At 37.1% G+C, this 14,593-nt stretch overlaps 1 protein-coding gene across 1 annotated transcript; it reads right to left on the bottom strand.

The window, feature by feature from the left end:
* Nucleotides 1-7,118: 7,118 nt before the first annotated feature.
* LOC145491037 (uncharacterized) lies at nucleotides 7,119-14,456 on the bottom strand. Its single transcript, XM_081470175.1, has 2 exons — nucleotides 14,016-14,456; nucleotides 7,119-10,478 (listed from the first exon to the last, which is right to left on the bottom strand). Exons 1-2 carry the CDS (start codon nucleotides 14,437-14,439, stop codon nucleotides 9,994-9,996), a joined length of 909 nt encoding a protein of 302 aa, XP_081326301.1. The 5' UTR covers nucleotides 14,440-14,456; the 3' UTR covers nucleotides 7,119-9,993.
* Between the last annotated feature and the right edge of the window lie 137 nt (nucleotides 14,457-14,593).

Below are 14,593 nucleotides of genomic sequence, written 5' to 3'. Positions count from 1 at the left end.
CGCAAATGCGGATCTTTTTTAAAGGTTTCTGTCGTTTCTCCTTTGGTATGTTTAAAAAACACGAACTGTTCTGTTTTTGGATCAGAAGAATTGCTAAGCAATGCGGGTGGGCTCTGGTCAGTTATTCTTCCATTATCGGCGCATAAAATGATGAACGAGATTGTCGAAGAAAGTCAGAGGTCAGCGAATCCTACTTAGCAGTGATACGAAAAGACAGGTTGGGTGACATCAATTTGCCGCTATCCAACATGGTATCCGTTCCACGAAGAGGTCACGAAGGAGAGGAGAATAGAATAAAAATCCCAAGACTTATAAGTGCTGCTATGTCAGGATTGCCAGCGGAAATCTTTCTTGCGATCAATGTTGTTTTTGTCGGCGCAGGTTAGTATACCTTCCGTTCTACCTTCCCAGTTTTAAATGGACACGCGCTTGCTCGCATTTACTTTGCAGTCCCCTTTTCCATATTGAACTGAAGTAAATGCAACTCTGTAACTTTATTTATACATGTACAGGTTGAATTGTCTAGAATTGCGGTGCCGTGATTGTGAAATCTACACATAATCCGTTTGTCAGTGATCTAATTAACCTAAAAAGATTGAAATATACCTTGTGCCGTGAAGGTACTTTTGAATGTATGAATAAACTCCTGTTATCATTTTATTTTTCTTTAACAGAAGCATATTGACCTGCAGAACGAAAATATGATAATGAAAGAAGTTAAACCGCTTTACTTCAGCAGACTCTCTTGGCCTCAGAAAAACACGCAAGAATTCGATTGTTTACTTCGTGCTGATGTTTTCGTTAAAATCCGGTTATATCAGCGGCGCGTTAAAAGCCAGTCGAAGGATAACCCAAGCTGACTTTGATAGATGTTTTACAACAACATAAAAGTGTTAAGTACAAGGAACTAATAATACAAGGACTTTAAACGCCTATACCCGCTTGCCCTCAGACCAACGCGCAGAAGTCCATTGTTTACTTTTCGTGATCTTTCAGGTAAAATCATGGTTTTTCAGCCGGGCATCAAAAAGCACCCGAAGAATAACCCAAGCTGATTTTATGTGAAGTTTATATGAAATAATTCATATATGAACTGCGGTTGTAGATGAAAGTGAAGAATGATCATCGCAGTTAATTTTCCAATTTAAGCAATTGGAAAGAAGAAGCCTGAAAAAAAACATAGGCACGCAAGGCGTGCAAGCGTTATTTTTTGTGAACTATAAGTCTCAGAGATAGGAGCATTCATGGAACTGTTTACAGTAATGATTTGGTTGATTTGACAAGTTTTTTGGTTGCGATGTACAGCAAGAAAGAAACTGGGAGTTTATGATGTACATACGATGTTACATCGGTAATGGTAAGATAACTAAATAGTAAGCCATAAAATGTTTGACTGAACAAACTACAGTAATCTGACACGTCTCCAGATTAATGTAGATACCATCTTATTTTCTAACAGGCAATTTTGTTCGTTCTTTGATACAACCCACACTGTGATTGGTCTGACACGCGCACATGCATAACTTCCTCACTCACCGATCACGTAGCGCTTCCCCCCCGGGGGGGGGAAATCCCTTATATGGGTTATATAGGTCTGTTAGGCCCCGATGGTATGGTTTTTCAGCCGTTTTGGTCATGAATAGGGTATCGATTTTAGCTGTTTTTGGTCATTTTGGTCATAAATAGGGTACGGTTTTTGCACTCTAGCCTTGATATGGGTATGCTTTAAGAAGAAGCCACTTTTTCATCATTATCGGAAAGAAAATCAACAAAAGCCCTTCAAAAATTTATATCTTTACGATAATTTAACATTGGTTTGAACTAGCGAGCTAATTATAACGCAGGTCTGAAACAGGGTTTTGATTTCAGGGTCAGGTCGTAAATAGGGTTTTGAATTTTTGGTCAGGTCATAAATAGCGTAAGGAATATCGCAGATTTTGGTCATAAATAGGGTAAGGGTTTTGGGAGGCGGGCCGCACACCCCCAACCAATTTTTCTGGGAGTACCCCCTCGGGAGCCCTTCCAGCCCCCAAGAGGAAATTTTGCTCAAAAATACTCAAGTTAAGAGACCTTTTCGCATTTTATACGAGTCTTAAGTTTACCCTTTTTACACAACATAACGGAACAACACTACTTCACCGAAAATTGAAAGAAAGAGAAAAAACCTCTCTGACACGTTGAAAGTCTGATTTAATTAAATTGCACTTTAACTTGGTGCCACACAGTCTTCAAAGAACATTTGAACAGTTTTCATACTTTTTACCTTTAAAAATACCGGACTGAAAAGAATGTCATAAAATGCCCATCAAATAAAAATATTAAACTGCTACTGCAGAGACGTAAAAACACTCTAGAAATGAAAGCTTTTTTGTTTAATATCCTGGGAACAATAGCCGATAACTTGTAAGCTCTAATTGAATTTACTCCCATTGAAAAACAAAAGTGTCGAGTTACCATTTGTAACTAAAAATAGCAAACATCTCGTGGGAACAAGTGGTGACGATTCGTCAGCTCTAATTGAATTTACTACCTTGTGAAAAACAAGAGTGTCAAATTACCCATTGTAACTAAAAAATAAAAATATCTCGTTATATTTGCATGCAATAAGAACAAAACAGTCGTTACCTGCACTTACTATTGTAAACGTTACAACTGCTTCAAGTCTAAATAGTCTCGTCTCCTCTAAAACATGTCCTAAGAACTAGAACCGACGATTCGTGACCTCTAATTGAATTAACTCCTTGTGAAAAACAAAACTATCAAGTTACCCTTTGTAATTAAAAATGAAAATATCTCTTGCCATTTGCCTACTACTCATGAACTGCTTCAAAACTCATGAGTCACCTCGTTCATAACTAGCCACCATTACACTGAAAATTATGCACTCTAAAACAACCCAATGTACGTATGTAACTGTCACACTCCCCTCCAAACCGGACTAAAAATCACAAACCGGCAACATACACGTCACTCTTTATTTTTCAATTACCAAAGTCCTTGTGTTTATACATACCTTGTGTTTCTCACGTACCATTTACCTTTACAACAAGAAATTTGATTGGCTGTTCATAGTAGATCCAATCTGATTGGTGTGACATACATACATCTCTCACTCACTCACTCACTCACTCACTCACCCATTGACCCGTCCATAACATACCCGACGCGCCGACTAAGAGGTATTTTTTTTACAAAAAAATAACTCAAAAATCAGGGCTTCAACGGGATTCGAACCCGTGACCTCCGCGATACCGGTGCGATGCTCTACCAACTGAGCTATGAAGCCACACATTGGAAAATTGGAAAATTCGAAAATTAACTGCGATGATCATTCTTCACCTTCCTTCCTTCCAAGCTGATTTTGATACATGTTTTACAACAACAAAAAAGTGTTCTAAACGCGAAGTTTCAAGGAATTTGGAGTTATGGCACATGTCGAAAAATATCTCTGAATTTTATTCGTAAATTAGGAATTCGACCTTTTAACTGAAAGGGATTTTTTCAAAAATTGTGTGTTTATTCTCAAATGGCGCTCAAGTCAAGTTCTAACCTGATTTGGATAGCTGAATACTTTGTCTTTCAAGAAAAAGTATCGATAAGTGTCGGTTCCTCTTTACACGCGGACGCAAATCAAGTTTAGATTACTAATTTTAAGCCTTTGCGATCGGCCACTTTGGTGACCGTCGAGGCGAAAATCGTTTTCCTCGATTTTCTCGAATTTAAATTGCTTCGAGCTCCAAAAAACTATATCACGTTTCATATCTACCTAAGGGCTTTTTGTGGACGAAAGAGAGAAAAATCGATTTTTCGACTTCTGCCGCTAAATTCAAATTTTGCTTGGTTTTCGGTGACATTTGCTCTTAAGTTTGTTTTAAAATTATGCATCGTGATTCCTTAGATCAGCGGAAATCCGGGATATAAGAATAACAACAACAACAACAACAACAACAACAACAACAATAATAATAATAATAATAATAATGATAATAGTAATAATAATACCAAAATCTTGCTAGTTCCTTATCGATTTCAAAGGCCCTACTAATCCTAAATGTGAAGAATATCGAAAGTTCTAATCCTAAAATCTTGCTAGATCCCTACCGATTCCAAAGCCCCTACTAGTCCTAAATGTGAAAAATATTAAACGTTCTAATCCTAAAATCTCGCTAGTTCCTTATCGATTTCAAAGTCATTATCTGTAATGCTCAGCGGAGCTCTTTGCGTACAACCTGAGCTTCTCAAGCATAGTAGCGCAGACCTCAAAAAGGGCAAATGAGACTTTGACGTGAATCCATGACATTGTAGTACTATAATAATAATAATAATAATAATAATAATATTATTATTATTAATAATAACAATATTAATAATATTGATAATAATAATAACAAACTTTATCAATTATTTTTTCATACAAACTTGAATCTTACATGTATCTGGTAAAAAATTCAGAAATTCTGTTGTTTCTTAAGTTTTTTCCCTAAAATAATTTCTGTAAAACAATTTCAATAGCCTACCTACATAATTATACTCTGTGAGCATTTTCAAGCATTAAGTGGCTATGTACACAAGTAAAGGTAAATTATAATAATGATAATTATTATGATGACATAAAACTCGAATCTTACATGTATATGGTAAAAAAATTCAGAAATTCTGTTGTTCTTTAAGTTTTTTCCCTAAAATAATTTCTGTAAAAATTGCAATAGCCTACCTACATAATTACACTCTGTAAGCATTGATGATTTATTCATGAGTTTGAGAGTACTTTTTTAAAAAAAAAAAAAAAACACTATTCATATACTAAAGTTTTGATGAAAATAAAAATGTTAAAAAGATCCTTAAACACTAATTCCCAAGTTCACTCCATTATTCACTTGGTTAGCGTTTAAATTGAGCGGCAGTCATCAATGAAATCCTCTTGTGGAATTTTGTGGAAAGGTGTCCTGGAGCCCCTCACACATGTGTGTATCGACGTTAAAACCTCAAAGGAAAGCAATGTTCTTATCCAAGTAATAGTAATGTGATAAGGTTCCTCATTCTTCTCTGAGAGCTTCTCGGCTGGACGTTTGAGAGAGCAATTACAATCGGCTCCCATCCCACCGTTGGTTCCAAAAACTCGGGGAGTTAAAGATCCCATTTCAACGTCTAGCACCCTCTGTTGGTACTTCCGCTTTTTCTCCTCCTCCTGCTCCTTAAAGTTTGTGGATGTTGCTTTTTCCTGGTTACACTTGGAGTTAACATGCGTTACTCTGACATCAAAAAGTGCTGTAACTCCTCGAGACCAAAAGCCCCCTGCCTTCATGTCCAGTCTTGTCTCCGGACTTGTCACCGCGCTTCTGAGGTTGAATCGCTCATTATCGACAGTTTGTAGTTGTGGTTTGACTTCAACGTTGTTGCAAACCTTACCTAGAAATGAGGTAAGCAGGTTGCGAACGCCATCGTGTCTCTGCGCTACAAACCCTACCTTTTTGCAAGACAGGGCTGACGGTATACTTATCACCACAAACACGCTTCCTTGGTAAATCGGACAGGTGCACATTATACCTTAAACGCAGAGTTTCTGAATAATAATAACAACAACAACAACAATAACAATAATAACAATAATAACAATAATAATAATTTTTTTTCAGATAAAAATATAATTCTTTATTGAGCTCATTCAAATTCTTCACTAAAACTTTACGTAATAATAATAATAAGTAATAGTAATAATATTAATAACAATAAAAATATTTTTAATTAATAATCTAAAACTTTATTATCACAGAACGAAATAATAATAACAATAATAATAATAATAATAATAATAATAATTATCTGGCATGTATTTCTTCATTAAATAATGAACTTCAAAAACACCGTGTGGTTCATCAAGGCTATATCTTACTTCGTGCTGCTACGAAGCCTTAATAATAATAATAAAAATAATAACAACAACAACAACAACAACAATAATAATAATAATAATAATAATAATAATAATAAGTGATAGTAATTGGACCGAGTGGAGTACAATTTAGGGAGTAATCGCGCGAGTAATTTCAAAATCGGACGAGCGCTAAGCGCGAGGCCAATTTGAAATTACGAGGTTGATCGCTCCCTGAATTGTACGACACGAGGTCCAATTACTAATTAATCGTATTTTTAACAAATTTTGAAATTAAAATGGTCTTTGGAGAACTTCTTTTGAGCGAAAAAGTCATTAGCGCTTTCCATAAGTTTTAAAACCTGTAGGAAGCATTACGAAGGAAGCCATTAAAGCGCGCATAATTGACGGGCGAATCACGTATGTATCCAATAACAAAAAGTTAAAATTGGATACCCACGTGATCACGCGCCGATTACGTGACAAATAGGCCCACGGAGAGCCAATCACAATCGAGAATTTTGTTATAGACACGATTATAATAACAATAATAAACCCAAAAGTGTTAATAAATAACAAACATACAAGAATAGTGAGGAAGATTAGAGCAGACTTATCAAGCGTGTGTGGTGAACATTTCCAAAACAAATTATTAAGCCGTTTCAAGATTTTGGAAAACGCGTTCAATAAACGATGAAATGAACTGGACATTTTAACCAGTCTTTCGTATTTTATTCCATCCTTAACTTTCATTCACTTTCATAAACATATCCTCGATAATTTTATTCCTATTTTAATTTTTGTTATACGTTTATCTTCCAGATCTTGTCCCAAAACGAGATTTGGACTTAAATGGCAACCACATAAAAAGGGCTGGGACAGCCCAGCGAGAGATAACCCTCCGGGATGACTACCTGTTGAAAGAGAGTCAACAGCTCAACCAAAGTCTCAGGAAAATGGGTAGTGATCTGGATTTGACCTCTAAGCATTTGCAGTGTTCACAGAGAGAGGCCATGAATGCCAAGAGGAAAGCGAGCGAGGTCTACAACAATGCTGGAACAATCCAGGAAACCGCAAATTCTCAGACTGTAAAAGAATGCGAGGAGACCATGGGCGAGAGGAATGCTTACGCTGTGGCTCTAGTGATGAAGCTGTTGTCTTTGGAAGAGGAAGCCAAGGAGATGAGGAAGCAAGCGGAAGAAGGAAGGAAGAAATATGAAGAGTTACTTTGCAAGTTGAAGGACCACCCACAAAGTCAACGAAGAATTATTACCAGGATCTTTAATCTTGTGGATAATTCTGATACTGAACATCACCAGTCAGTTCAGCCATACGAGTATTTTCCTTTGCGTATGTTGTGTCTTTGAGGATCAGCAGACAAAGATTTTTACCTATTTGCAGTTTTGTTCTAGTTTAATACTCTCTGAAAAAGATCAAAGTAGATGGCTGAAAATTTGATTATTATTTTTACGATGTTGCCATCAATTTTTACTCACAATTTTTTAAGTTTCAGAACTCTCTTTAAGTCTTCCTAACAAATGACCGCTCAAGCAATAGTACACGATTGAGGCCCTTCTAGGGGTTTTAGGGATAAGGGATAACTGACAAAATAATTTTAGGGATAAGGAATAACTGACTAAAGAATTATAGGGATAAGTGAGATAGTTCTAGGGATAACGAAAAGTAGCTTTGATTTCTCAATTGGCAGTATTGGGTTATCTATTAAGAAACGGGTGGCTTTACACTTTAAAATTGCCACCTATTGTCAAATTCCAAAGATAAATAATTTTGGGGATAACAGTCTCGGCAATTTTAGGGATAAGGGATAGCTGCCCCAGGAATTTTAGGGATAAGGAATGACTAACCCCCCCCCCCCCCCCCCCCCCAAACAGAGCTTCACGATCATACACTTGTGACGACGGAGCTTATTTCATTCAGGACGGGTCCCTGTAAATCAATTATCTCCAACGTGTTTTGTCATGTCATGGTGTAAATAATCGTGTTAACTGCCCCAGTTCCTTCACTCCCCTGTTAGCGCCAAAAAGAGAAACTGAAGCATACAAACATAACTTGAAGTAAAACAATTATATTGCGATTGCAACTATGTAGTTGTCGATGTCGTTGTAAATATATGCGTGTGATTCCATCCATGCAAAAGTTGTTACATTTCAAGATTTTCACCAATAAAATTCCTTTATTTTGACCCCTCGGTCAAGCTATTTTCTCATTAGTTACAAATCGAGCTTTATTGCTCCACATTACTCACCAATTAACCCGGAAGTAATATTCATCTAACGTTGTAAATTAAAATTAAACGGTTGGCAAAACGGACTTGTCTGGTAAAACCGATATTCAATGCTCTTGAGAACATCCGTCGAAGTGTTCAACTTTGGAGCCTGGATTAGGCACTTTTAGATTGCGCTAGCACAAGTTTTGGCATCAGTTAGAAAAACGAACATAATTTTTGCACTTTTTGTAAAAGTAGTACTGCTAGCATAATCGGCATATTGCTAAAATTTTTGAAAGGGAACATTACCAGAGTCCTTGCTTGGACTGTAAGATTGATTATTTTCAAGTTCTGTCCATGGGTCAGTCTATTTTCTACTTTGCAATGTCTTGGAGAGGACTGGGGAGAAGGTTAGCACAGTACTGCGTCATTTGTCGTCTAGACGACTGGGCACACCGGAAGTGAGACTGTGTCGGTCCCAGTTCCCGCATAACAGGTAACAAAATGGCTTCGAGCAACTTACAGACGCGAGAACAGCCATCCGATAGGCCAGAACCCGCTCAAATTAATAGAGATGGGAGCCTGAAGCAAACCAAAAGCAAATACAACACCAGGGACACCTCATGCGTTAATAACAGTAAATATATAATTTGGACTTGTTTTGTGTTTCTTTTTCTGAAAAGAAAAAGTAGCATAATTTTTAAAATTTTCATAAAATTTAAAGCTGTTTTTGTTGCCAAAATGTTTCGTGATTTATCGCCAAGCCAAGTGTTCTTAACATTTTTAGCAGGTAAAAGTTTAAAACTTTCTTTTACTTCTGAAATTGTGTATCAAAACCTACTAACAATTTCAAATTGACTAGTTTAGCTTTCGAGGTGCGTCAGAAATTTGATACCGTTCTGTGTTAATAGAAATCGTTCCCGAACCCGTCAGAGATATAATAAATATCTTACTAACCTCGTTTTCTCGGTCCTTACTGTAAGTTACGGATCCTCGTTTTTTTCCCCATCGATTTATGCCCCCCGCGCTTCGCGCTTGGGCCATAAATCGATGGTGGAAAAACCTCGGTCCGTAACTTACAGTATGGACCTCGAACTCGGTTAGTAAGAGGTATACAAACAATGAAGAAAAATGTCTGTTTTCCATGAATAATGTGTGTTCATGACTATATTATTCAAATTATTCAAGAAACCGCCGCGGCCAGATATAAAACTAGTGAGAGTTTGTGCTTGCCGCAGTTTGACAGGTTGACAGGTAAACTGTTCCACAGCTCTGCAACACTATAGCTGAAACTGTTTTTCAGAAGGTTGTTACAAGGCAGTGCAACAGCTAGTTTGTCAGTGTTTGCCTTTGTAGTCCCTTAGTGAAGCAAAGTAGTTTTTTGTTCCATTTGAAACGCTCCTGTGCTTTTAAAATGCTATAGTGCAACCTACCCTGCAAACAAGCTCCCATAGGCCCAGCGAGGGCGGAAAAAAATTAAGCGAGCCTTACAAGCGCGAAAAAAAAAAGAAATCCACAGGCGAAGCGAACTGGCCAGTCTGCTTTGCTTGCCAAATTCTTTTTTTTGTGCTCGTGGTCTCTCGCCAAATGTGTTTTCTGCCCACGCCAGGCCGCCTGTTTGCAGCCTTAGTGTAACCCCACTTCGATTATTGTAGTGTTGTTTGAGGAATTACAACAACATGGAAATTCTGAAAAATGGTACGAGATATATAACAGTTCAATTACATCCAGTCGTGAAAAATAATATCATTTGCAAAGGAAGTATTAAAGGAGTACAACTTCCCAATACATGTAGATACTATCTGGGCATGTAGGCCTGAGAAAATGGTATGTAAATTAAAAAAGTATATTTATAAGACTAGTAGAAAATCTATCCACTCATGGCGAGTAACTTTTATGTTCTCTGGCACCAGTAAATCTGAACAATATAAGGAATGGTAAATGTGCCTTTTTCCTGCTTGTCATGTTTGCTCAAAATTAATTTAACCCTGTCTATTGTTCTTTGTTTTTCTTCCTTACTTAGCACTGCTACGACACTGATAGACATGATTCTGTTTATGAACTCATCAAAGTTAAAAGTCTGTTCCATTTTGAAACTTTCATCATTATTTATGGGCCCAAATTTACCAGATGCACTTAAGACTTTCTCCCATTCACCCGACTGTTGGTTTGGTGTATTGGATTGCTTATATAAAGGGAGGACAATTTCCTCATCCAGTTCCTTCACCCAAGGCAGGGAGCGGTCACGCCTATTCCATACCAGACCAAGCTTGCCTCCTGGAACAAGTACACGGTGAATTTCAGAAATGGACTTGTCATTGGCAAACCAGTGGAAACTTTGAGCAGCAATCACTGCATGCACACTAGAATTAGGTAAATCTGTAAAATAAAATAAAAAAGTTATATTTGTACGTGTAATAACACTGTTCTACCCACCCACAAAAGTTAATGCTGACATATTTTTGATAAGGGTCTTAGTGTCCTTGCTATGTTTTGTTTGATTTGACTGATCCATTTCAAAGTTTGCAATAATATTATTGCAAATAATATTTTTCATTGTACTTACAGTAATTCCACTTAGATTAAATTTTTAAAGTAACTCATCTTGAAAGAACAAGTTGCCACCAATTTTTTTCCCTAGGACATGGTTCTTAAAACCCTGTTATCCCACATGGGCTCTTCCAGGATACCTCCCTATCCTCTGCTTATCTAGTTGATGGCCATGGAAGCCTGCCTTTCTCATCTCTGTTTCCACTGTACATTGCTAGCTGTTACTTGGCCCCCCTACCTCCCCTTTTGCTTCCACTGTAGGTTCCATCAAGGCATGCTTGGTGATGTTGGCCTTATACTGGGCAAAACAGGATCCTACTCCATAGGTAGCAGGAAAGCCACATCACGTGGTGCATTCTCACCTACATGCCCTGAGTAAATAATAATTGTCCCCTTCAATCACTCTCAATAATAGGATCTATGCTAGTGCAGTCAAACTCCTGTTAACTTCTCTTATAGACTAGCACCTTCTGTAAGAGGGGAATTAACCATGGTTCAAGCCACACACAATACTCAGCTTTAGTGGAATTCTAATAGTATACTAATGTAAATGCTGCAATCTGATTGGCTGAGCTACTTGCATACTATCAGCCATTAGTATCATCCAACAAGTGGACTAATGCAAATTCTGCATTTTAATTGGCTACGCTACTAGCAGACTATTAGTAATAGTCCTCGAGTAACAAAATTAGCACAATCGAGTGTGACGCTTTTCTTTCCTTTTATTCTTAAATAAAGATTTCTTCAACTTGCATTTGCTAACTTTATTTTTGCCTTTTCTGTTGGACTAGTTGGGTGATACTAAAACAATTGAAGGCTTTCGTGCAAAAAGGGTGTATATAGCATTTTGGGCCGATTTTTATTTTTTGCAGAATTGAGCTAATTTTTGGCAGACTGACTTGTTTTGACATGAAAAGCATTGTTGCATAATTGTTTTTGCTGATTTGAGCTTCGTTTTTGAGAAATAACGTATGCAAAAAACTCAGTTTTCCAAGGGTATCTTTTGGAGATCTTTTGTTGGAGATCTTTTGTTGAGATCTTTTGTTTCATGGGCTATTGACCTGTAGCCCTTGCGGGCTGCAGGTCTAATTGTTAATTGGTATAAATCTACTAGCGTTCTATTACAAATGCTGTTCTCCGATTGGCTACGCTACTCACTATCTATTCTGTGATAGATAGTGAGTAGCATAGCAGTGTGCCCTTGTTAACAAAATGATGGCCGCTTCTTGGTGTTTTCGAAGGGTCTGTGAAGAGGATTTAGATAAAGTTTTGAATGACTAGTAGCTTTATACTAAAACAATTAGATTATTTGCTCTCAACTTCTATGCGTGATAGAAATCTCAAGCTCATAATCTAATTGTTTATTAGAGTGCAGTGGCTGGAGGTCATCTGTAAAATACAACATTTTCTCATTTTTGCAAAGTTAGAGAAGAACATTTAAATACAAATGGATAACTAAATTCCTAAGAAGACTAAACTGAAGGGCATTCACGGTTTTGTAACTTAAAAAAAAAACGAGAAAATGTTGAAGAAACTGATGAGCACGTACACAACAGGAAACTCCAAACGACAATTCAGTCCGCGCGATTTTTCTACAGCGTTAAGTTAAATACGATATACGAAAACAATTGGAAATGGTTTGATGAAGAAAATTTAAGTAAAAATTCTACTAAAACAATGATATTATTTGCAGGGCTCAAGACTAACTTTTCAGCTTGTTAACCCAGTGGCTAGTGACAGGTTTGATTCACTAGCCAAAACAAATTTTTCACTAACCAGATGCAGACATTTGCAAACATAGGCATCGATGTTATAATTATAGGCGTCGCTCAACAATGACAACTGAAGTTTTTGCTTTTGTGAGAAATTCCCACAGAACTTCGCAACTCGCCGCCAAAAAACATTCCTTTCTTTCAAAATGCAGATTCACGATTTCTCATGAACACAACAATTCATTCCATCTTAACTTTATTTACAAGTTGCAAAAATAGGCATCAATATTATATAGGCATCATTCAAATTTTCGAACAACTGCGAATTTTTTAATTTTTTGAACGCGTAGGTGGCCTCCAAATGCTGCGTGCATGAAACATGATCCCTAGAGTTCCGCATGATTTCACGCTTGACTTATCATTAGTGGCAAGCAGTTTGTTTGTCATTCATCGCTTTTTACTAAGGGAAAAAAAAAACAAACAAAAAAAGTCATACATTATTTCGCATTTTAGTAATTTAAAGTTCTTGTTTGGGCCAATAAATTATAAATGATATTTATTACAGGCGATGTTTTAAATTCTGCACGCTTTGACTCAATTTCATTTTGTGAAAAATTTGAAATTAACTTTTAATTGGTTCCCTCTGGGTCTCCAGTGCTCACAAATTTTCATTTTCACTAGCCAAAATGGCTAGTGAAGCACAAAAACCACTAGCCAAAATGGAATTTTTTATTAGTCTGTGGCTAGTTGGCTACCGTTAGTCTCAAGCCTTGATTCGCTCTCGATTTCTATGAGTTGATAGTTGACTCGGCCATGCTGACTTGGCCTCAGAATGCTGTAAGTCTCAATTCCAAGGACCTCAATTTTAAAAATTTTTCCAGTGCAGGATGACCCCATGCCCCCTACAGGGGATCGCCTGCTTGCCTGTCTTATCTTGAACGCCCTTCTCTAAAATCATGTGTCCGCTTAGGGCTTGCCACGAGTTGCTCGAGATTTCCCAAAAAGTTGCTCAAAAGTTGCTCCAAAAAAAGTCAAAAGTTGCTCAAAAGTTGCTAAAAAAAGCAAAAACGTTTTTGTTTCTCTCTTCTTTCATTTGGTCTGATGCAAAAATATGCAATCTGTACAACAAAAGTAACATTTCTAAGCATTTTTGTACAATTTTGCATTGTAACCAGCGTCGCTAAATAAATTTGCTCACAATATGTATGAGTAAATACTGCGCATCAATATCAAAATTTTTTAAAACTTTTTAAAAAAGTTTTTAAAAAATGTTAAAAAATATAAAAAAAAATTTAAAAAAATTCTTTCCAACAATTTTAAAGAAATTTTAAAAAAATTAAAGAAATTCACAAATTGTCTACTGAAACATTGTAAAATATGGAAGCATGTCCAATTAAAGCACTAAAAGCTGCTCCGATATCTAGAAAACTAGAAATTGCTCAGAATGGAAAAACTTGCTCGAAACAAAAAAAAGTTGCTCGAAATACGAAAAGTTGCAAAAAAGTTGTCGAGCAACTTGTGGCAAGCCCTATGTCCGCCCCAGCTACATGCTACATATAAATGGTATCGACATCGAAGCATTTTGCAAATGTCTTGGAAATAAACATTAAGAAAAACCAAAGAAAGCAAACACGTTAACTTATCTATTTCCTACCGATGTTTTCGGCTGGAAAGTCCTTAAGAGATATGTCCGGATGTTTCTTCCCAAACTCCTCTCTCATAGAAATCAACGGTTCGCTCGCTATGATTTGCACTTTGCTGTCACGAAGCACATCTTGTAAGGCACCGGTGAACTTTCCTGTTCCTGCTCCAAGCTCTAAGATTCGCAATGGCTGATTTGATGAAGCAGCAAAAGGTGCAATGCCAAGTTTATCGAGAAGGAAGTGTACAACCTCTCTTGAATAGCTCGGTCTGCACCGCTCATAAATTTGAGACGTGTCGCGCTTGTCAAACCCACCTTGGGCCATGGGATGTACACTGACTTCTTGTGACATTCTACGTGGCTTTAGCTTAAAAAAAGAAACTGTAATATTCTTCCAGACAGTTGCAGCCCTGGAAAGAGAGCGAAATCTAATCATGAAAACGGGAGGCAGAGATCAACAGTCACCGGAAAAGTCACGGGAAAGTCATGGGAAAGTCACGGAGAAATGAGTTACCGTTCATTGCGTCCAGCGGCTTTAGCCTATATGGCGGCACATAGGTGGTGTAAACATCCACTCAAAAATAAATATG

This window comes from Orbicella franksi, chromosome 6 (genome assembly GCF_964199315.1).
Source record: "Orbicella franksi chromosome 6, jaOrbFran1.1, whole genome shotgun sequence".
Classification (NCBI taxonomy): domain Eukaryota; kingdom Metazoa; phylum Cnidaria; class Anthozoa; order Scleractinia; family Merulinidae; genus Orbicella; species Orbicella franksi.
The sequence above is the reverse complement of the archived record's forward strand: the minus strand, read 5'-3'. Positions and strand labels throughout refer to the sequence as shown.

What these genes read in the sequence shown, in the direction of transcription:
- LOC145491037 (XM_081470175.1), bottom strand. Translation starts at nt 14,439, where the DNA reads ATGATTAGATTTCGCTCTCTTTCCAGGGCTGCAACTGTCTGGAAGAAT. An exon ending in CTTTCCAGCCGAAAACATCG is followed by an intron (nt 10,479 to 14,015) that starts GTAGGAAATAGA and finishes TTTATTTTACAG; the next exon opens with ATTTACCTAATTCTAGTGTG.